Here is a 25,400-nt window from a genome sequence, read left to right as displayed (position 1 = left end):
AAGAAAGAAGGCGTGGTTTCAGTAACACAGTCAGTGTTGAAGCAGTCATGTCAGGGAGATGCCGTGTGTGTCTAGGAGAAAGCAAAATAACTCTATTTGGCCTTCAGAAAGTAGATGCATTTAAGAATTTTTAAGATTACTTACAACAGAACAGCAACGCATGTAATGGACATCCGTTTCGTGAATCTAGGAGAGGAGGTCATTCGGACTTTGCTTCTGAATCAGCTACTGTAAATTTGTTTTGTTATTAGTTTAAGGATTAAATTTTTGAATGTTCAAATGCATAGTTTTGCACGTTGTGCTTGCGTGTGTGTGGGCGCACTTGTGGAGTCAGCTGTCTTAATCGTCCGTGTCTTGTGTTCTGCAAACACATATGAGCTTCATCACTGTGTCTGTCACGTGACTATGTTCCTCTTTCAGGCTTGAACTGACGGTAAAACTAAGGACATTATTAACTGTCTTTACATTTATTTTGAAAGATGAAGCTCACGATTATGGAAAAAGGGGTTACATTTCCGACGAGTGCTTGCGGTGTTCGTCCAATCACAATGCACTGTGTCAGTTGGCCAATCAGAGCAGACTGCGCTTGTCAGAAGGAGGGACTTTGTAGAAAATGACCCGTTTGAGATAGGCGGGGCATAGAGGACCTACAATAATGTACAGTATTTGAAAAATAATGTGTTTGTTGAACATTAAAGCATGTCAACATATTCTGTTTCACCAAATACACAAAATAATGATCTTTTAAAAAGCATCACATGACCCCTTTAATTACTCATGATGCATGCGCAGGCTTTTCCTGCATGTAAACAACGCATGCATGTGGTGCTGATGACGTAGAACACATGCACTGTGCCTTGTTTACATTCAGAGGAGAGCACGCATGCATCATGATACTCTCCAAAATGGCACCAGGGTGATGTAGAAGAGAAGAATTGTTGAATAAAGTTGTTTTTATTTTCATTGCACACAAACAGAAGTCTCTTTTCAGATAATTAAGGCTGAACCGCTGATGTCACGTGGACTATTTTGATGATGTCCTTGCAACCTTCTGGGATTTGATTGTGCCAGTTGATTTACTATTAATGGAGGGTCAAAATGCTCTCGGATTTCATCAACAATATCTTTTTAATTAATGACAGAATTTTCATTTTTGGGTGAACTATCCGTATAAAACAAATCTTTCCATTGGGAATGTTGAGAGTAACTTATAAAATAAGCCAGGGGTGTCCAAACCTGTTCCTGGAGACAGTGTCCTGGATATTTTGGCTCCAACTAGCTCCAAAACAATTGCCTGGAAGTTTCTAGTGAGTCTGAAGACGTTGTTCAGGTGTGTTTAATTAGGGTTGGACCTAAACTCTGCAGGACAGTGGTCTTTGAGGAACAGGTTCGGACACCCCTGCTCTAAACCTATGCTAGTAAAAATGACAAAAGTGTGTTTTAGAGTGACCTCTGACCTTCTGACAGATCTCCATGTGCTTCTTGAGTCCGTGGACGGTCTTGCGAGTGACGACGGAGCAGGTGGGACAGACCACTTCCCCTCTCTCAGAGATGGTGTTCTGCCACTGGGCTTCAGCAGGGGGACCTGAAACATACAGATATACATGGTTCATTAAGTTTAAAGTCAGTATGATTTTTTATGATTATGAAATAAGTCTCCTTTGCTTACTAAGAATGCATTCATTTTATGAAAAATGCAATACATTTTTTTTATTATTATTACAATTTGAAACAGTTGTTTTCTCTTATAATATATTTTAAAATGCAATTTATTCCCGTGATGCAAATCTGAATTTTCAGCATCATTAATCCACTCTTCAGTGTCACATGATCCTATCATTAAAAAGGTTTTTGCTTATTTTTGTGGAAACCATAATACATTTCTTTCAGGATTCTTTCATGAATAGAACATTAAAAAGAACAGCATCTTTTGTAACATTATAACTGCTTTCGATCAATTTTCGGAATAAAAGTATGCTGTAATTACTTTAAATAAATAAATAAATAAATACATGATTCCAAATCTTTCAAACGGTACAGTGCATTTCTCTATTATATATTTTATCTGTATCAAATGTATTTTTAATTTTATACATTTATTTAAAAATAGAACTATTTATTTGATTTGTGCTATTATTAGTATTTATATATGAAGAGTTCAGATGCAAAAGCCTCTAAATGCCATCTGAAATTTTCATCTAAAATTAAGATTTTTATCAGTTATTATTTATTATTATTAAGTTATTATTAAGATTTTTATGTTCAGTTATTTCACTTTAATAGTCTGGCAAAGGACCTGCACATTGCCAATAAAGTAAAATGACTCAACCTAAGCATAGGAGCTTGATAAAAATCCTAATTTTAGATGAAAATTTCAGATGGCATTTAAAGGCTTTTGCATCTGAACTCTTCATATATATATATATATATATATATATATATATATATATATATTTATATATATATATATATATATATATATATATATATATATATATATTGCTTTATTTGAGTTATTTCACACTGCTTTGGTAGTACATATGTACTGGATGATTTTATCATGCAAATATTCAGAGCAGAGAGAGAGAGAGAGAGAGAGAGAGAGAGAGAGAGAGAGAGAGAGAGAGACCTGAACTGTTAGTAGCAGCTTCTTTTCTGGAGGGAGCTTGAACCGACTGCTTCCTTTGGGACTCCTCAGAGAACAGAGCCCCTTCCGCCCTCTTCATCCGACCTGCTTTCAACTTCTCCTCCACCTTATTCATTCCTGTACAACACATAACAAATTACATTCAGGAAAAGTAGAGACTTCACAAGTCACGGAAATAAAAGTATGACTAAAAAAAGAACAAACAAAAGAGAAATGAAGAAATGAGACTCTCAATCTCTCTTGGTGGTCAAAGAGCCTTGTTGTGTTGCAGTCTGTCTTGTGCTGCTGTGTTTCTTAAACATGCACCATTGTAACTTCAACAGGAAATGAAACACTTCTACACCTATAGACCCCATATTAGCACCAACAGGGGGAATTACGATCAAAGAGTACATGGTTGCTAATTAAATACATACGGGGCACAACAAAAAAAAACTGAAATCTTGAGGTGTATTTATTGAAAGGAAGCCAGGACTAAACTCTGAACAGGAAACACCACTGCGAGGCAGTCAGTCAGTCAAAAAATAATAATAAAAAGATTCATGGCAATGACTTCCTGTACTCAAGTTCCCTTAATGAACGTGTTTGGCTGTATACAGAATAATAAATTAATGTATTAACTGTTGTAACAAAAATTTACAATAAAAATGACAAAAATGAAGCAGAAACGGAAATATGAGCAAAAAACCCTCTGTAATAAATTCTGCTTTCATTTAAAATGATGAAGGTTCCATTTGTTATCATTACTTAACTACAACTAAAGTTAACATCTAAGTGAACTTATAAGGTGTAATTAATCTAATCATAATTTAAGTTCAATGTTTACAATAACATTAAACTTTAAAACAAGTTGTATCTTTCATTATTATTTAATGGACTTAAGTGGACATCATAATAAACAGTTATATTTTTATTACAATTAATAAACATTGTAACAAATGTATTGCTCATTGTTAATTATGTATTAACTAATGTTCACTAACAGAACCTTATTGTAAAGAGTTACTTCTTGTACTTTATTCTAGATCTAAAAGAGTTACAAATATCAGATAAAATATAGGATTAGATCCATATTAAGTCCATGGAGATCTTTTTCATTTTTGAGTGAAGAAAACGGACTGGCTCAATAACAAAACTAGCCCCTGGGCTCAGTGGGCCCCAAGATGCAGCTCCACCTCTGAGCTTAGTGGGTCATGAGGTGCAGCTCCACCACTGGACTCAATGGGCCTTGCAGTGCAGCTCCACCAAAAGCCTCAGTGGTTTGCATTTCTGCACTCTGTGTGTCCCAGCAGTATGTTTACTATTTAGTCATTTACCAATACTGTCATTAAATATTTACAGATTTTCTTCTATTTGATGTTGATTGATATGTTTGTTAAACTGCCATACTACTTCACTGAATGATTTAGTTTTACACACATGGACAGCATACTGTGTTTAGTTTTATGAAAACAAAAATATTCCCTAATAAATCCCTCTCAAAATTCATATCCAGAGGGCAAATATTGGCCCTTAATAAAAAATGTAATTTAATGGCTAGAAGAACAGATGTGAGGGTAGGAAGAGTGGGTTTACTAACTCACTGCAGGGACAAAAATGAAATCAGCTTCATAAAGGGACAAAATAATGCATATATATTGCAAAAAATACAGGGTTCAAGTTAATCTTTAGTAGCTTTAAGACTTCAGAGGAACAACAGGAGGTCTTCACCATTATATAAAAGGTGTATGAGTGTGTGTTTGTGGCACCTTTCAAACCGAATGTTCCTGAAATAGACGGCTGCTCCCCGGTGAACTTCTTTGGAGTTTTCTGCTTCCTCCCTGGCTCAAATGAGAAGAACAACAACAAGAGGTCAAACATCTCAATAACACAGCAAAGAGCTGCATTCATGGTTTATACATTCAAGAGCACACTCGTGAGCTTCTGCTGTAAGTTACAGTCTCATAATGATGCTCAAACGTCAGTGCAGCAAAGCACCTGCTGTTTCACATGCTGCGGTTCCTCTGCTGGAGAAACTGACGCAGCTTCAGGAACCAGTCATGGGAGCAGAGAGCAGATGTGTGTTCTGTATGTGTGTATGTGGTTGATTGTCAACTCGTGTCACACAAACACTGCCGCCTGTTTTTCCTGACATTTCAGATATCGACACACACACACATATGCTGTCCTCGCCCCTGGCTCCGGAACAACAAACGGAGGGATCATGTACCCAAACAAAGGCCATAAATAGTGGACTCACAGCACGAGCCACACTGACATCTTGCAGACACACTGCGTCTCTGCCAGGCACACACAGAGACAGAGACAGCAGCCACCACCAGTTACCAGAGAGACTTAATGACCAGCAGCCCTCAGATGGAGCCAACACTGAGAACATACACACTGCTGCTTAAAGGGCCAGGCCACCATTTCCTACAGAAGTCAATGAGGGCGATCTTGGTCGTGTTAATGAGAAATGTTATAGCAATTTTAAGACTTTTGGACATTTTAGTACAGAAAGTCAAGAGAACTGGGACTTTCTTTTTGAGGTTGAACTACTTTTTATTAACATGACTTCAGTTAGTGGAATCACCCAAATGCAAGTTGTACTGCTCAGAGTGAAACCGCGTTTATGAGAAAAATAAAATGTACTTTGTGCAAATCTGAAAAATCATTTGGACCCACTGGTGTGAAAGACTTCTTACATTCAATTCATACAAATGAATGGCAATTTACTATTTTCCACCAATTTCCATATTTTAACTGCAAAGAACATGCATTTAAATATTTAAAACATTTTATATTTCCATATATAATTTTAAATGTATTATCTTTACATTTATTACTCAATATTTATTTTTTTAATTATTTAAAAACATTAATTATTATGCATTTTTTGCATATACATAGCATATTTTTGGTAAAGAACCTAAATAATTTGAAGCATTTTCACTGGCAAGTGGCAACAACACAAAAAAATGATAACACAAAAATGGCTATACTGAATTTAAATTAATAATTGTATATTATTGTGTATAATGTTCAATGTATTCTTTTTTACATGTAGTATTTAAAATTTAATTTACAATTATTTAAATTAATTACATTTTTGTTGTTCATTAAATGTTTTGTAAAAAAGAAATAAAAATTTAATTTAATTTAATTTAAATTTCAAAATGTATTTTAAATGTATAATCTTATATTTACATTTATAATTGTACATGCATTAACTTTTATTTTAAAATGATTTAAATATTATTTATTATGAACTTTTATTATGAACACATACACTGCATATTTTTTTTTGTAAAGAACTTAAAGAATGTAAACTTATACTGAATTTAAATTCAGAATTTTATATTTACATTTATAATGTTAAATATATCAATTTTTACATGCAAAAAAACAATTTTAACTTGGCAAAAATCTGCAATAATAATTGAAAATTATAAGGTAAATAAAGGCAGCTGTAAACACCTGCTGGAAAATGAACATGTACACAAAACATTACTGATTATTTTGTCATTCGTGCATGACAAAACAATTTTGACTTGTCAAATGATTCATTTTCCTAGCCATTTTGAATTTTACCTATTTGAAAATTAAATAAAAACACTGGCAAGCAGAATTCACATGCAAATGTCACAGAAAACTGAATGTTATACCAAAACTGTACAGAAGTGATATCATGAATGAAAAGCATTATAGTATTACATATGGTATCACGGTATTACCACTAATCTCAGTGTGTAGCATTCTTACTGTGCTTCATTCTCTCAGGGTCCTCCTCAGGGAAGGGTGGGGGTAAACTGCCCCCCTCGCTCTCACTGCCCCCAGTGTCTAGGGATGTCCCCTGCTGCTGTTTCCTCTCCGGCCTTAGGGGGGCGCATTCCCCATTCTGTGAGGGCCGAGACACCTCCTGGGTCTTCTTCACCTTGAAAACGACGGGCCTGAGAGGGAGCGCAGGGAACACAGGCTATTAAAGACAATCCACAGAGGACCGGTACTATAGTAACACAAGAGGACTTCATCTGGAATCTAATGATGGCAGTGTGGAAAACAAGTCATGTCCTGAAGCGATGTGACTAAATCACGCTAAAAAATATTCCAACATGTGGGAATACAGTCAGGAAATGCATACTAAGCTTTCAAACCTTTTTTTGGAATTTCCTTTCACATGGCTCTTCTGTTGTTTGGGTTCAGACTTGGGATCAGATTTGGTGTCCGAGGTGACCCCGGACTTGTTCTCCATGGGGACCCTTTCTGGGTGGTTCCAGAGCTTGTGCTTCTGAAGACGCACCTTGGTGGCGAACACAGCCTCACAGTACGGGCAGCTGTGACTCAGCTTCTCTGCTATGGTCGCCTGAACGCCACACAAACACACACACAAACTCAGGTCAAGTTCCACAGGTCTCAGATCGAAGCAAAAAAAAATAAAAAATAAAAATAGATAGTGGGTTTTTACAAAGTTTCATTTGTCTAGTTGTTACAGCTGATGGCGACTTTTTTCCCCGCTAGAAGTCGCATGTTCAAAACAATAACAGAGACGAAGTTTGATGATGCTATGAAGGAAAGGGGAAGGATGGGAGATGCCGTTTTTACCATTTAGAGATGTATTTAATTCACAAATCATGTTCAGGGTTGAGGTAATGAGTTGTTTTATTACCTGTACCTTACACAGTTATTTAAACGGTGAATAAATTATGCAGAAAAACATTTACATTGTCAATGAACAGTATGACTGATTTCTATCTGGCATGAGTTGAGCACTCTCGAAAAGCTCCCCTTATAATCAGTACAGCTGTCTATATAGTGTTTGATGAAGCAAACTTTTCAGTGGTAGCCATTATTTATTTTTTATAAAAAAATGTGTATTAATATAAATGTTTTTAAAACTATTTTAGATTTTAGCATGTTGTGCTTAGCACCAAAGTTGTGCCTCTAAATTCAATAGTCTTCAATAGTCACCAAAAATGGGTCAGTTCACCCAAAAATGAAACTTCGGTCATCAATGACTCACCCTCGGATGTCGTTCCAGATCAGTAAGACCTTCGTTCATCTTCAGAACATAAATTAAGATATTTTTGATGAAATCCGAGAGCTTTCTGAGTCCTGGTACTCTCTTGAAAGCACATCAAAGACATTTTTAAATAAAATCATTATTTTTGTTTTCTTCAAGCACAAAAAGTATTCTCGTAGCTTCATAAGATTACGGTTGAACCACTGGTGTCACATGGAGAATTTTGATGATGTCCTTACTACCTTTCTGGGCCTTTAACATATCAGTTGTGTAACTATCTATGTAGTGTCAGAAAGCTCTCGGATTTCATCAGAAATATCGTAATTTGTGTTCGGAAAATGAACAAAGGCCTTACAGGTTTGAAACATTAAAGTAATGAATGAATTTGAATCTATGGGTGAACTACCACTTTAACACATTTGCCGATGTCATGAAATGTCAAAACAATACCAGTTAGACCTCAAATAGTCTGGCAGACATGATCCTAAACCAAGCTTAATTTTGCAGGTACACACTATCTGATTTCAAATTAATGTAGTTTTATAGATTTCTATTAATAAACGACTGTTGGTTGCATTCATGGTTTTGCGGCCCGTGACAGTGTAGTCTGGATTTGAGTTTTTACCCCTTGGCATCGCTGATAGTGATATTTAAGTCCGTAAATACTGGGGAATTCCAACCAGCAGCCTGAACATGGACACTTCACCCTGGACCGACTCTTAAACTCCTCTTTCCACTGAACCATCACATGGGCCTAGGGCGAGGAAAAACATCACACACACACACACACACACACAAGAGAGGCATTAGAATCTATTTGCAATCAATTCACTTCCACACGGCCCTCTGAGAAGTTTCTTCTCCAAATACAACAGTTGGAAATAGTTTTGGAAAGTCCCTTTACTCCTTTCGCAAATAATCCCCCAAAATCCCAATTTGGCGTAGCAAAACTGATATTTATTGCTTTACTCACGGGAATAATGCGCAGCTCCTGCACCTCCACGCGAGGGCGTGCTTTCTTCTTACCCTCTGATTTCTCATTGTAGGAGGAACCTGATGAACATGAACATTTCATGACATATTGTACATTTCTATTTTGAAAGATATATTGTAGTGAAGCAAGTATTATTTGCAGTTGACTTAATTACATTAACACTGCCATTATTGGATTCTTGAAATTCTGCATTAACTATGACATTTGGACACTTAAAATATATGAATGTCTTGGCAGTTCATAACAAAAAGGGCAAAGCAATCGACATTTATGTGAATAAAACATAGGTACTTATTTCAAAGGCAAAGCATTTCACAAAAATAAGTGTTTGGACACTTTGTGGCTGTCAAGCATCACCACTAACATTAACATTATCGCCACCCATAGGGTGTAAAAGTTTTTACGTTTTGAAAATGATAAACCTGTTGTTCTTTGGAACATGCACTGATGAATTAGTTCAGGAAAGTGAATTAGAAAGCAAATAGTGTCCATTTTGACTTGGTGCTTTCTGTGGAATTCCAATCGTATCCTACCCTCCTTAAAACACCTTGATTCTATCAAAGAAGAACCATTAACCTTACTTCAGATTAATGTTTGGTAAAAAACTCAAAACTGAGGCTCTCCATATGTTCCAGACGTCCCCACGGGGACTTTAGTGAGGCTGAACGAACATTTACAGAGACAGTCAATTGCAAATGCATTCTGCGTACAAATTAGTGGCATTGCTTATTTCATGCAAGTCCCAGGAGAATGAAAGATGATAGCATGTGTTGGTTTTCTGGTTAGCGGAGGACATGGAAGGTTGCTGCAAATCTATATGAACGCTGGCAAGGTCAAAACATTGAGCAAACGGCAGATAATTACACACTAATACTCCATTGAGGCCCGCTGGCTTATGGCTGCTAAGCAACTACATAATAAGGACACTTACAAAGTGGCTTCAGACAAATTGTCTGCAGTGTGTGTGTGTGTGTGTGTGTGTAAATGAGAGTGATAAAGGCCTTTCACAGACTAGAGTAAATGAACCATTAATCAGCATGTCTTTGACACAGAGGACACACTCCTTGAGTTAAAGGAATATGTCACTGAAAAATGATCATTCTCTCATGTACTCAACCTCATATCATTCCAAACACATATGCAGATATCCACACAAACACATTTTTTAAGCTTCTATACAATAACAGACTGTATGTTTATCACATGATATTCTATATTTTATACCATATATTTTATTCAGTATATCTGGAAGTGAAGTAACTAATTACAAACAGAATGTTACTTAAGTAGTTTTTCTCAGATAGTGTACTATTTTAAAGTCATTTAAACTATTTCCTGACAAACATGTGAATTACAGTATGTACAGTGTTTCTACATTTTTAAATTGCAGTGTGCAGTGTGTATAATCGCAGATCAGAACTCTCTTCTTACTACTCATTATTACTTTAAATGACTCTTTTTTTTTGTTTTTTTACAAGTATACTTTTACTCTACACACCTTTTGTTTTGTTTTTGGAAATTAATGGTACTTTCCAAGTTACAGATACATAATGTTTCCATGTAATGTTTTACATTTCCATGTATATACCCAGAATGTATATTCATGTATATACAGATATGGTATGAACTGCTTTGAATTTCATTCCAATATTAATTCCACTTTGTTGAACTCAAATGTGAATGAGAATTCTACATCTGGTTAGCCAACACAATTCAAACTTAGGAAAGCAACCCATATTATACGTAAGATCTGTATTATAAGTAAGGGATATTGTACATCCAGTTGGTTGCTTTTGCAGAGTTAATCTGAATGGTGATCAGAACCCGGCGCGACTGATTTAAAATGTTGCAGCTTTCCAATCAGAATTGAGTATCCAGAGAGCTGTGTAACAATTCTATAAAGCATCTTTTTCCATGTTTGATGAAAGAAAGCCATACAGGTTTGGAACGACATGAGGGTAAATAAATGATGACAGAGTTTTGAAGCTTGGGTCAACTGTCACTTAAAAAAAAATCACATAAACACTCCGTATTTGTATTTGTGCTCAATCCTCTCTCTCCTTCACTGGCACACTCCTCTCGTTCACAATTAGCTGTGTCCTCCATCACAGCGGCTCTCCACAGAAGTGTGTGGGAAGGGTACAGGACACTGGAGAGTGAAGAGGAGGGGGAGGAAGGGCAGATCTGAGACCAAACAATGTGCTAATCACCTCACCGAGTCATGCTACAGCAGTGGCTGGCTTTGCTCTTTTCTCTTCTCCCCACCGATGACCCTGTTAACCAGAGCAGCTACAGGGAGGATGCTGACCGAGGCAAGACGAAATCAAAAATGACCCATTTACTGTTAATAAATATGAATATGTTAATAAAACTGCTCGAAAGTGACAGCAAAGACACTTGTAGTGTTACAAAAGATTTCTATAAAAAATAAATGCAGTGAATCTTACAAATATATGTACTGTATCAAGGTTTTTTTCCACATAAAAATATTACACAGCACAACCATTTTCAACATTGATAATACTAATCATGTTTCTTGATCAGCAAATCAGCATAATAGAATGATTTCTGAAGGATCATGTGACACTGAAGACTAAAAAAAATCAGCTTTGATCGCAGGAATAAATTCCATTTTAAAATATATTCACCTAGAAAACAGAAAGAAAACAGGGCAGCTGTGGCCTAATGGTTAGTGACTTGGACTAGTTACCCAAAGGTTGCCAGTTCGAGTCTTGGATCTGGCAGGAGTTGTTGGTGGAAGAGAGTGAATGAACAGTGTCTGTGACTGTGTCCTTGAGCAAGACACTGAACCCCCAGTTGCTCCCTGGGTGCTGGATCTATAGCTGCCCACTGCTCCGGGTGTGTGTTCACTTCTCACTGCTGTGTTTGTGCACTTGGATGGGTTAAATGCAGAGCACCAGTTCTGAGTATGGGTCACCGTACTTGGAAAATGTCACGACTTTCACTTATTTTAAATTGTAATAATATTTTACAATAATACAGTTGTTTACTGTATTTTTAGTCAAATAAATGTTCTTTCTAAAACATCTTACTGACCATAGACTATATATTAATTAGTGGTCGACCGATATGTGTTTTTTGACAGCTGATGCCGATGTCTTGGAAAGCAGGGGGCCCGATAGCCGATATAAAGCCGATATTATTATTATTTTTTATATTTAAGAAATTTGAAATCATTTGACAATGGATTAAAAAAAATATGTGTAAACTGAACATACTTATACTTTAGATGGCAAGGTATTTTTCACAAATTAATAAATATTTTATAAGAAATATAATAAAAAGGAAGTAAACACTGTTACCAACGGGGCAATCAGTATTCTGGTTGGTAACTCTCATTTTACATACAGCACACAGCGAAAACGACATGAATATTACAGTGGGGAAATGCATAAAGCACAGCATAATTTAAAATCACAAGTTTAAAGTTTAAAGCATTCAATTCACGTGGACTGACCGTCACGCAGAGAACACACGATCATGCTGGATCACACTTAACAAGATCGCACAGCTGGATTCGACTTTTTGTAAGTTTGTAAGGTTTGTGAAATTAAATGTTCATTAGTCAAATGGAACAGACTAGCAAGTGCACGTAATTGCGTCATTGCATCAGTGTAAAGGTCCGTTTGAATAACGCTGTGAATGGTATCATTAAATTACTTTGGACAACTTAACTAGTTTTTTATAAAAGAAATGCCGTTGACGCAACCAATTGTTAAATGACAGGTCCGGTTCAGTTAACCATTTTTATCTGTATAATTTACAATATAAATTTGGTAGTAATTTGTACTGGCATTTAAATGTCAAACTTTACTTATATTTACTACAGTTATAACAAATGTTTGGTAACATAAATAAAAACCGTTAACGCTTCGACTACGTTAACGTTCGACATTTTTGCATTTTCGAACTAACGTTAGAAAAGCTGCGCACATAGGATTGTGGGTGATTTGAGAGCACGAAGAGCGCGAAGGATACACATATGCATCCTTTCCTGTGTATGGGATATTCTTCGAACGAAGGACTCAGTCTTTGGTTAAAATTCCGAGGATCCTCGACATTGGAACAGTCCTTCGACGGATGTCGATGACGTAGCATCCTTGAAATACTGGCTTCCGAGGATCCTTCCTTGACATTGAGAAACACCTCGTGTGTGCTCAGGTGCTTCCGTTCTCAGCACCGTCAAAATAAAAGTCTGACGTGCCGTCTAAATAAAAGGCTTCACCTCGAACACATCGGCCAAGCAGAAAAACGTATCCGGCGATGCCGATATTTGAAAAAATGCCGATATATCGGTCGACCACAAATATTAATATAAAATTTAATTTTACATTTCAAACCAATACTGTGTATTAGCTTATTAAAAAGCCAGTTAAAGCTATTTCATGGTGTCCTTGTTACACATTACATATACTTAATATAGAAATAACTCTGCAACTTACTCCTAAACCAAACCCTAATTCTAACCCTAACCACATGTAGTTAATTAACATTAGTTAGTTCTTAAAATGTATAATTACACTATAACAAGGGCACCTTTAAAATAAAGTGTAACCAAAAGCTTGAAAACTCTTAAAGAGTTAAATTAAGTAATACTGTTAAAGTGTTAAACTGTTTAGTGAATTCATCTCCTCTTACTTAAGTTAGTGTTAGGTGTTATCAAATTTGTTGTTATTATTTGACCCAGGAAGCTTAAGTTTGTGGAGGGATCTTGTCTTCATCATTACAAGCATTCCCGGGACTTTTTTGTGGAGTTATCCCTGTTAGATTTGTGGTTTTAGTCCTGTTGAATAAGGGATCAAACTTAATCTTTTACCTCAGCAAAGGAAAAGTCAATGACTAAATTATATGATGTTTAAAAGAATGTTTGGAAAGCTTAAAGGACGAGCTACGCTTGGGCTAGAGGCTTTTGTGGGGGGATTTGAAGGCACACTGTTTATGATAACAAGAATTAGAGAGACCTGCTCAGGCTGAATTAGGCTAAACAATGTATTAAGTGTGTTTGTCTGTGTGTGTGAACACTACAGTACTTTAGAGATAAGGCGTATAAACGCAGACACATTAGAATGACACGGGTGTTATAGTTGAGAAGATTTCGTCTGTCATTATGACTCTTCTGCTGAAGAGAAAATGAGTTCAAATGAATTTTAATTTCTATCTGCAAATATACAGGTCCTTTAGATAAAGAGCATAATTAAAAAATGTTGCTCCCGGGAAAGACATGTTTATGTTCCTATGGGAATGAGAGCCACTTGTCTTAGTATCCATCAGGCCACTTCCAGTAAATGTACCCACACACATCATTAACAAAAACGTGCATTTAGAAGCAAACTTTTTCATTACTGGTGTTTAGTAAAGCAAGCTCAATATGCATAATCTAAAGTGTTAAACATCCTCCTGCACTGATTGTGCAACAGACATGAATGAAATCTCAATTGGTGTGGCATGATGAAAAGAAAGTGATCATTCTTCTCACCCTGTGTGTGGATGATGAAAAAAATCCCTAGAATTAGACTGTATCTAGAGACCAGAATAGAGCGCCGCAGTGATGACGTATTTTTGTAGGCCAACCCGTAAGTTTGCATTATTCCGATTCCCTCGAGAAAAAGCCAAAAGGATTTTTCTATTGGCTTTTGAATTACTGCAGACAATAATACGTTTCTGATTCTTATGTTCTATTCATCATGATTAACTTCACAAGTGAACATAACTTTTATGAATTTTAAAGCCTAAATACAGGTTATAGCAGGTTATATGGTCACATGATTTCTAAGCTACCACCACAAAGCATTAGACAATTCTTTTCTTATAATCTACTACAAGATGGAAAGTTTGAGTTAGAATAGTTTGCAAGAGCGCAATTACAAACACACAGAGGCTGTGAAAGCAGACTAGTGAGTAGATGAGTTAATCTGTTCGGTGTGATGAACCTCTATAGGTCAATTAAGCAATTAATTTATTTTTCAAGAAATGGAACAGCTTTAAAAATCATGAGTGGGGTTTTTAGTGATGTGTTTTATGTCTGGACAACATGAAAATATCTTGAGATGCTTTTAACCACTGACCTTATGTTAGGCAACTACTAAAAACTAAACAGTTTGAGACACTGGAAGCAGAAGTGCAAAACTGCTCTCCGAGTTTTAAGACTCATTACTGCGGCACTACATATCAAAGACCTTCAGGTAGGCTATTTTGAATCCAGCCAGGTAACAGGTTAAATAATGGAATACCTTAGATAAATGAATGTTTAGAAGATTTTTCCATTGGCAGTTTATGTTAACTAATGAATTAACTAATGTTAAGTAATGAATCCCTAATGCAAAGTGTGAATGAACAATAAAGAATCAAAACACTTTCAAACAATATCTAGGAGATGTCGTCCAGATTAAAATGAAAAACAAAACAAAACATGATGATGAATGTGATGAACACCATAGCAAATCCACAAAATCTGAATGGCTATTTAAAATTATTTATATATGTTTTAAAAAGTAGCAGCTGCTTTATTTATGGGGTTTCCTTGGTAAGGGCTATATTTTCTGCAGTTTAGCGCCATCTGCTGTCAGAGAGTGAATGTGCTTTCATTCAGCGCATCTCTCACATGTTCCTCATGTGCTTCTCAATCGTGCTTGTTTACATCAGAGCGCACACTCCACATACAGTAGTGTTGTGCATTTTGACCAGTTGATGGGAAAAGTATTCTTAAAATGCATTCCAAATTCGGAATAATTTGTAATATATTATTAATCACAATATTTTTATCGCATTACCAAATACCAGCACATGTCTACTCCAGACGTGTAGACACATCCGCAATCTTGGAACGGTCAATGTGTCACCACTCACAGTAAAAATCAATGAATTTTTTCAGGATGCCAAAACATTACACAGTCTCTGGTTGTAAAAAAAACCACCAAGAAGTTCCTGACGAAATGGGATAAACTTTTACAGTGGAAAAGTTGGTGTTGGTTTGTTTTTAACATGTATTAACTCAATATTACTGCTTTTTAAACAATGCTATCTTTTTAATGTTGTGTTAGCTAATGCCTTTGTCTTGCACTGTGATGGCTTAATATCATCATCTGCAGTCTATTAGTCTATTATAGATATAAATATTAATACATGCATTTCAAGAGTAATTTCACCCAAAACTCTAGATTCTGTCATTAAAGGGTTGGTTCACCCAAAAAATTAAATTATGTCATTAATGACTCATCCTCATGTTGTTCCAAACCTGTAAGACCTCGTTCATCTTCAGAACACATTTTTTTTAGATTTAGTCTGAGAGCTCTCAGTCCCTCCATTGAAACTGTGTGTACGGTCTACTGTCCATGTCCAGAAAGGTAAGAATTTTTTTAAGCGTCGAAAATACATTGTGGTCCAAAAATAGCAAAAACTATGACTTTATTCAGCATTGTCTTCTCTTCCGGGTCTGTTGTGAGTGCGTTCATGACGCTGCTGATGTAAGACGCTGCTGACGTGTTTTCTGGTGCACCCAATAACAAAGATAACAAGTCAACAGCTTCACTGCATTCATCTTCAGAACACAAATTAAGATATTTTTGATGAAATACGAGAGCACTCTGACCCTATAGACAGAAATACAACTGACACATTCAAGGCCCAGAAACACAAAATGACATCGTTAAAATTGTCCATGTGACATCAATGCTTCAACTGCTTTTTAATTTTTTTTTTTTTTTTTTGTGCAAACGAAATAAAAATAAGGACTTTATTCAACAATTCTAATTAATTAATTGTAATCAATTAATTACAATTATTTTTTTGCAGAACTAACCCTTTAACTATGGTTACAAATGGCCACCATTCACATTTACTTAAAGAACTCTTGAAAATGGTTGTTATCACCAGTGTCTATTACTTCTATGGGCCTTTCACACCAAAGTCAGTCACTATATGATGAAATTTGAATAATCGTTCTAATTCTATGAGAATAGGAAAAGTCCACATCACAGCAATAATCCACCTGACTTTTAAGAGCTCTAGCAGTTAAATCGACAGGCGACAGAACTGCAGCACACACTTACTGTATTACAAACAGAACATTATCATTTATGGATGCTTATACAGTTACTGTTATAGTTTTCATTCTTGGTGTAAACAGGCCTTACCACATGCCTCTTAGAAAAAGACACCAACTGTCCAAGTTCTTTAAACACACACACAAACACTCATTGTTTTGCTCAAATAAACCACTCTCTGTTCTCATGTAACACCCCCTTAAAAAGCCTAACAAAAGGTGTGTGTGACACTGTGACACACACATTCCCAAAGACACAAGAACAACTATTGTGAAAGACATTGTACATAATTATTAAATGGTAAAATCTGCTCATGACTGCATACACCACACACACACACACATATACACACAGAAGGGTATGCTGTAATTTTTGTGAGACCCTCCCAGCTGTCTTTGGCTGCAGCTGCACGCTGCTCATTTTCATCCTCATTGGAGCGGGAGAGAGAGAGAGAGAGACAGAGGGAGAGAGCGAGGGTAGAGTCAGAACGAGTGCTGCCAACTGCATAATGATCTCAAATAACCCGGCCACTCTCCTCTGTGCTCTGCCTGCAACAGCTTCCTCACACACACACACACACACACACACACACACACACACACACACACACACACACACTCCTACACCCTCTTCCTCACTTCATAGATCTCCTCTCATGGGTCTTTATATGTAAAATAATTCAACTATATGGCATGCAAACAGCATTTATAATTACATATGAAAGTAACAAAAACATAACTGATATGATCACAGTGGGATGAATGCTGTAAAAGGCTATAGATTTGTACAGCCTAAAGTAAACATTGTTCTTCAAACAAAGTCTAAACACACTTTCTGCACTTATTAATTGTTTATTAGTTATTCATGAACTCTCGCCTTTCTGTTAATTCTTCCACCGTTCATAAAATGTTCAATGTTTATCATGTGTTCTCTTTTCCTTTAAGTGTTTATAAGGTATTGGTAAGGTTAAGCAATATAGCTAAAAAAAATTATCAACGATATAATTTTTCATATCGTAGGTTATGAATAGTTATTGACATTTTATAACCTTTTTAAAACAAAGAGCAATAGAAAGAAATGTTTAAATGTAATCACTGTATTTTATATGTAACCATTTTTATTAAGATAATAAATAATTATACATAGTTTATACAGTCAAAAACTTAATAAAATTTGAACATATATCTAGCTTTTTATGTAGATTAAATGAGTCTTAAGGAAACTTTAGCTAGTCTCCCAAGATCACAGGAGGATGCAATGAGCAAAATAATGAAGAGCATTCAATTATTTATTCAATGCAATGAAATAACTGTCTATTAAAAAAAACATGCACAACGTCTAAATTAAATATATAAATCAAATAAAATTTCATAAATTGCTTAAACAATTATGAACAAAACAGCATCATGTAGTCTATTTGTGAACTGTGAAGTTGAAGCACCAATCACAAAGATTGCATTTAGAAACATACAGTACGAGACACAGTGAAGTTGAATAAATCTCCTCAAATTTGCGATGTGTTTTCTAAAAGTTGAAACTCTTTTAACTTTGCATGGCTTCCTACAGATCTCTTGTGTGCGATGTTAGGGCAGCAGTAGTTTTCTGTCTAACAAATGAGCTGAATATGAGCTATTTCTGAAATATTTAAATGTGTTAGACTAACACGTTTTTTTGTGTTCAGTACGGCTTCATTTTACTGCATGTGGCTCTAATTAGCAATTAGCTCAAAGCCGTCCTGACACCCTTTGTCCAGCCTGTGGCTTTCCAACACCTTTGGCAGTAGCACAGCAAACACGTGTTTCATAGAGAAGATGGAAGAAAATCAATTTCCCAGAAGAACTGAAGACAAAACACACCCTTCTCTGTGAATGTTACTCTGACAGCTACTCAGCCAAGACATTGTATTTCCACTCCAGAATCAACACTTAAAACCCACAGAAACTGTTTTCCACATTCTCATCCCTTCTCCATCCTCCTTCACCACATTCAAACACACAAATCCTGAACTCTGTGAACTACTTGTATTTGCTCCTCTGATCTTCTGGCTTAACAGTTTTCCGCCACCTTCTCAAGTGCTTCTGTTCCATTAGAATCAATCAGCAGTTCTTTTCCTGGCTAAAATACATTTGAAAAATATGCCTAAAATATTCTGTAAACAGTGATGCTCAATAAAATATATGTTTGAAAAGCAGATGAACATGCAAATGTGAATGTTTTGGAATAACTTCTTAGAGATCTAATACATATCTATATAGTACTTTTTTGGATCATTGTGAAGTATGTTCCCTGCTGATTTCTATTTAAGTGTGTTGTATGGTCATTAATTTCAGACAACAAATAACGTTTTTATTTGGATTAAAATTAAGATTCTGTCATATGTCATGTGATTTAATGATGCTGCAATTCACATCTCATACATCTCTGAAAATAGGCATATTTTCAGTCTTTAAATACCAATTCTAATGCCTATTTAGTAATATTTTTTTATTTTTCATTAAATAACATGGTAATTTTAAAATGGTGTCAATAATAATTCAATATTTTCAAACATTTCATACATTTTAAGTAAAGAATGCCATAAATAAATAATGGCAGAATGGCACAAAATGCAATTTCAGATCGGTACGTTTTTAAAAAATGTTTTATAAATAAATATTTTTATTCAGCAATGACACATTACATTGACCAAGTGAAAGGAATTTTTTGGATAATGTTACAAAAGATTTTTATTTCAAATAAATGCTGTTCTTCTTGAATTTTCTTCTTTAAAGAACGTATCATGATTTCCAATAAAATATGAACTGTTTTTAAAACTGATAGTTAGGAATGTTTTTGAGCAGAAAATCTACATTTTAGAATGATTAATGAAAATAGAAAAGTTACTTTAAACTGTTATAATATTTTACAATATTATTGTTTTTACTTTATTTTGATCAAATAAATGAGGGGTGTCCAATCCTGCTCCTGGAGCGCCACTGTCCTGAGAAGTTAAAGCCTTTAAATCAGTCCAAATCTAAAGTTTGTGCACATCTGGGGCCAGCTGCATAAACTTAAGACTGTGTCTTAAGAACTAGTCTTACCAACTAGCAGCTACCAAAGGGAATCAGTCTTACTTTGCCAATACATATAAGACCAATCTACCTTTTCATAACTGAATTAAAAAAGGTTTGACCAGACTTGGAGAAAAATAAATAAATTAGATGACTAACTTTTTAAGACTAGTCTACTGTTGTTATGCAACTGACCCCTGACTGGAATCCAAACATATTTAGCGAGTGTGAACAGCAAAAAAATCTCATATAATATGATTTTTAGAAATCCATTTCAAGCTACATTTCATTCACATGTGGTTTGAAATCCTATTCAAATCACGTTTCTGGAAATCTCTTTCAGTTTGACTGCTCAGATGGGATTCTGCATAGTTTTTTGCCCGTGTCACTTTCTCACGCCACGTTAAACGTAAACGCATCAGACCAGACGCTGTTTGTAGAAAACATGTGGAATGTCTTTGCAGAAACAAGGTTGTGTTGCTCTGAAGTGCTTTGGATTTGTTTAGACACAGCAACAGTCTGAAGTGTGTGGACCAAATAAATCATGTGACTGAGAACCCCGTTCCAGAAAATCACTGAGGACACCAAGTCCTTTGTTTTAAGCCCACACCAGATGTCGTGTGAACTTAAAAACTGGAAACACACACTAATGCAGCACAGTGTTTGAGCAAAGAAGCTCTAGAGGGTCTGCTGAAGCCATTAAGGGTGTACAGTATCAAGCCCCCCACCCCTTCATTTCCCACTTTCTCTAAATGTTCAAGACTCATTGTTCATTTCCTCATGCTTAGGTCTATTCCCAGATGAGAACAGGGGTCAGGGCAGCACAAAAACAAGTTTCTCAGAATTAGTTTTACATCAAGAGGTGGGTAAATATAATAATTACTCATCAGTAATTTCTCCATACATATACAGCATGCGATCTTGAGGTGGAAAAGGTTACAGTGTTTTTCCATGTAAAGGAAATACTTTGAAAACACAGGGTAAAAGCAATGCTGTGTGAATAGACATGTTGTAGAAAGCCAGTGAATCTACTCTTGGTGGCTCATGTCCAAATGTCTAAAGTGGACTCAAACCAATGAGAAGACAGCATAAACTTCTCAGAAGGACATTGTTTACAGTTACTGAATGATTTGTGAACTTCTAAGCAGAGTTTTGTCAAGCGTGCTCTCTCAGAGTGCTTTTTATATTGGAAAGCTCCACTTAGATGTTACAACCCATGAACCTTATAATGCACTTTAAGAGTTATTGATGATAGATTCAAATCAAAATGGTTTTGTATTGCTCTTTTATGCATTAAACTTCTTATACAAATAAAGGAGAAATAATTTTTCTTCTGGTGAATTTATGTGGTGGGAAAAGACAAAAATACTAAGCATATAATTTAGAGCAAAGAGAAAATGAAACTAATAAAGTAACAAAACATAAAACGTTGCTCACCTTTAATATGAAATGCAGCTCATTTTAGCAGGACTATATAATTTTGCCTTAAAAAAAAAACACCTTTACTACTAACACGTCTATACTCAAGTATAATATTTTATGGCTGTAATTAGCAAAACAAAATATATTTTGTGACAGGCTTATAATGTTTAAATGTAGAACTGCTATTGCATTGTGAAATGACATTACAGATGGCTACAGTAACTATCACTTTACTGACACACTCTGAAAATAACTTTTACTTCAAGAGATATTTCACTCTGTTCTGAAATACTGAACTATTCTTTTATGATAACTAATGTAAACCTGGGTTTACTGTCAGTTCTTCGTCCCTTCTTTTGCTCCTAACACAGCTCACAGCTAATTTGAGACAAATCCAAAATAGAGAAGAGCTTTCATCTAGAAGACACCAGTTTACACCTGATGAATATAATGTCTGTTCAAACAATAAACTTGTACAATTCATCCTTATTTACAATCCTCAAGGCCAAAAATTAACCCATTCCTAAAATTAACATAAAATTAAATTAAGTGCCAAATACGAGCAGATTGTTGCTTCAATGAGTTTTTAAACTGCAACATGGTTTGAACTGAACTGAACTTTAACAAGAGTTCAAATCTCAATGATGTGAGCAACCAAAGAGATCAAAAGTTTTCGAATTATTTAAATAAAATGAATGAATGTACATTATCACAAACTAATATGTAATTATGTTAAATGTGCACTACAGAAAATTGCGTCATTGATTTTCTTAATTCATATACTTGTCTCATTCTGATTCACTATGGTATGTCTACCATATGGTTTATGGTTTAGCCTGTCTGGTCGGAGTTCTTGGAAAATAGCAGGGTTATGTTACTCTTTTCTGTGTATTTATGTGATATCCGTAAATATAAAAACAAGGGCCAGCTACTATGTGTGACTTCTAAACAGCAACCCTCGGCCTCTTTCCATCCATTGTCAAAAACAAAGAGTCAGTAATGGAAAGAGAGAGCCAGAACCAAATTCAAACCACAGCTGCAGATACGATAATGTGGAGCCCCGCACGTGATGCGAGAAAAATATATGTATATACCATAGCCACGAATTACAAATTCATTCTAACAAGATTAATTCATTCCCTCGTTTTAGTTCAATCATAAACTAAGAATTTGTTCCCTTGATTTAATAAATCATGGCTATGTTGTATTCATTCACTTGTTTGATGCCTCAATATAATTCAAATAAAACAAAGGAACAAATTAGTACAATTTACTAATGAATTAAGTCATGGGAAGATTCTTGATTTGTAGCTATGATTAAACTAAAATGAGATAATGAATGTTGGAAAGTATTCTTAATTTGGGGAAATGAATTCTTGGTCAACATAAATATATTTTTGTCTGCATGTCATGTGCGGTTATGATACATGCTTGCTCAGATTAGAGGTGCGCAATATGACCAAAATCACGACATGAGTAATTTTATTAGATGGTATCGATATATGTCACAATATAGATATAAGGTATTTACAGTTATAGCATAGCTTGCTTTTAATAAGGTTTTTATGATATCAATTTTGATACCATAAAATGTCATAATTCTTGTCACTTGTGTCAGTATCAGAAAACAATAACACTAGCCTAAATTATAATTTTTGTCTCTTTTGTTGTTTTATTAACATGTATGACAGACATCAGCGACATTAGACTGTCACTTTAAGAGCTGCCTGGATCCAATATACTGTTACACGTGTTTTCTTTCTCAGCTGTTCGCTTGCATTTAAGACCTACTGTGTTTATGAGGACCGAAGGTGTGTATTTAACTGTTCAAGGCCTATAAAGCGGCTAAAATAACTCAGTTCAATACTCCTGTGCACTGTCTTCACATGCACACCCCCTCTGACAGCGCTCAGAAGCAGTCGCTCAGACAAAATTTACTCTCAACCACAGACGAGGGGCCAGATTTAACAAAAATGATATGCAATATTACAGTAAAACTGACACACACACACACACACACACACAATGAATTATGGCATACAGTAATTATTTAATGTCTAGACTTAGTTTCAGTTTATTGTGTTTCCATATATTCTATTCACTACTTTATTTCCATAGTTACTCATTGGTTTACTAATTGTGTTGGCTGCCCATTGTTAGTTTCTCATCCAGCTGTGTGAATATTTCCTTCATTGTTTGATCTCTATTTTTGGTTGTAAATAAAAGTGTGAGTGCTGCATAAATATTCCCTTTTCCTGAAGTATTAACTACATTTGATAAACATTAAACTCTAGTTTTGATTGCAAGTGGTCTTAAATTCTGGGCAGACAAAATCAAATGTTATTTAACCACACTGACCTCCCTGCGGGAAGTTTATATTGCTTCACAACTATTTCATTTGATATTTGTTTAAAAAAATATTCCATGTACTGTATGTAAACGTCTGTTATATCATTTATTAAGTATAAAATTGCTGTTAAATGAATTATAAATTATAAATAGTGCCCAGCAGGTGGTTTTTTACAAAGCTGCAAGCCAGTCCCAAATGACTCACATCATATTGAGCCAGTGTAAAAGAGCAGAGCAAACTGAATTTCTGAATGGATTCAGATTTCTGCAGTGATAGTGAGACTGGCTGAGTGGAGATGAGTGGAGTGTGTGTGTGTGTGTGTGTGTGTGTGTGTGTGTGCTTGGGGGTCACCAAAAAGGAAAGAAAAATGGTAGGATCCATTTCCCTTGACTCAAGGTCCCTGCACTAACTCTTAAGGGTTGAATCGATATTTAAACTACTCCCCATAAAGCTAGGGCACATCATTGGCCTTGCAGAGCTTGTTCTAGGCCTAATCTCCTGCTATCATCTATTGACACCCGGCCAAAAGTCTGCAGCAGTCCCAACATCCCATAATTCACTGCTGCAGATAATGCTCCAGGAAAATGTTGCCCTTGTACACTAATCTAGGAGTAGACTGAATCATAAGCCTCAGAAGCTGCTAAAACAATTTCAGAACATCCTTTTTCTGCTGATAATATAAAATTGTAGGTTCCCCTTTAAATAAAATGATGCCATATCTAATTAGCCCAGTGGCTTCATCTGCCAAACATTTCTTTCATCAACTACGCTGTTGCTCCGGGATAATGGGTTATCAGATAAAGAAGGAAATGATAATGTGTATTTGATGGACTATCACATCTGTCATCAAGACATAACGTCAACAGTCTGACACTATCTAAAGACAGGATAAAGGGACTATTCATTTTATGGCACAAAAGAAACGCACAGAAATCATTATCCACACTTAACCTCTTTTAAACCCCAGGTTTGAGCCATTTTAACCCTCAGTGAAGCTACACTTGACACTAGCACGTTTGAAAGTGTGCAAGCACCAATTCTGGACTGTTAACCCTTGAATGCAACTCCATGGTGTACTGTGATATTAATAAGCCTAAATGTTAAGCTTTAATAAGAGAGAGTATGGAAAGATTCCAGGCTGAAAAAGACACACTCAAAAGTTTGTTTCTGCATGTGATGCAGTTTGTTTTCACACCTAGCAGCTCACTTCAGTAACGGTGTGGAATGGGCAACGCGCTCTGGCTTTGAACAGATGGACGAGATGCATTGGGTCAGAAATGAGCTGCGTCTCCGGTGACCTGCCACATGACAGCATCAGCACCCCAGCAACACCGCCATCCAATAAAAGAGCAGCCTGTGAATTTGTGAACCAGGCGACTAGAGTCGAATGTACAAAATATATGGATGTGATCCAGTGGCGTAGAACCACCAGAAAGTGCCCAAATTCTTTACTTTAGAACAGTAAAAAGTGTGTCTCTGTGTGTGTGTGTGTGTGTGTGTGTGTGTGTGTACACTTAAGTACTTAAGGACAGTAATTACAAAACTGCTTTGTTTGATGTGTAGTCAAGACACAAAGATGAACATAAGACAAAACTACAGAATGTCTCATTTTATTATTAGCTGTTTCGACACACACATGTTTTACCAAATAAACAGGACAGCACTTTTAGAGTTCATCCCACTATTTGATGTGAGCACAAGTATTTGGACAGTTGAATTAAAGTGTAAAAGATTAAAAGCTAATATTCAGCTGCAGATCTCTTGCATGCAATCAGAGCAGTGAGTCTGCCACCCATAGACATCACCAGACTCTTGCTCTCATCCATTGAAAAGCTTTTCCCAGCCTTTACTGCAGCCAATTCCAACTGTTGCTTG

At 35.7% G+C, this 25,400-nt stretch overlaps 1 protein-coding gene across 1 annotated transcript in view; it reads right to left on the bottom strand.

The window, feature by feature from the left end:
* The window catches only part of LOC128012189 (zinc finger protein 512B-like), a 54,967-nt gene that overhangs the window by 15,882 nt on the left and 13,685 nt on the right, over positions 1-25,400 (bottom strand). Inside the window, exons 3-9 of the mRNA XM_052595264.1 lie at positions 8,620-8,699; positions 8,272-8,400; positions 6,781-6,989; positions 6,389-6,576; positions 4,396-4,467; positions 2,630-2,764; positions 1,458-1,585 (exon numbers count right to left, since the gene is read on the bottom strand). Coding sequence (XP_052451224.1) covers positions 1,458-1,585; positions 2,630-2,764; positions 4,396-4,467; positions 6,389-6,576; positions 6,781-6,989; positions 8,272-8,400; positions 8,620-8,699 — 941 coding nt within the window. The remainder of the gene's footprint in view (positions 1-1,457; positions 1,586-2,629; positions 2,765-4,395; positions 4,468-6,388; positions 6,577-6,780; positions 6,990-8,271; positions 8,401-8,619; positions 8,700-25,400) is intronic.

This window comes from Carassius gibelio, chromosome B23 (assembly GCF_023724105.1).
Source record: "Carassius gibelio isolate Cgi1373 ecotype wild population from Czech Republic chromosome B23, carGib1.2-hapl.c, whole genome shotgun sequence".
Classification (NCBI taxonomy): domain Eukaryota; kingdom Metazoa; phylum Chordata; class Actinopteri; order Cypriniformes; family Cyprinidae; genus Carassius; species Carassius gibelio.
The sequence above is the reverse complement of the archived record's forward strand: the minus strand, read 5'-3'. Positions and strand labels throughout refer to the sequence as shown.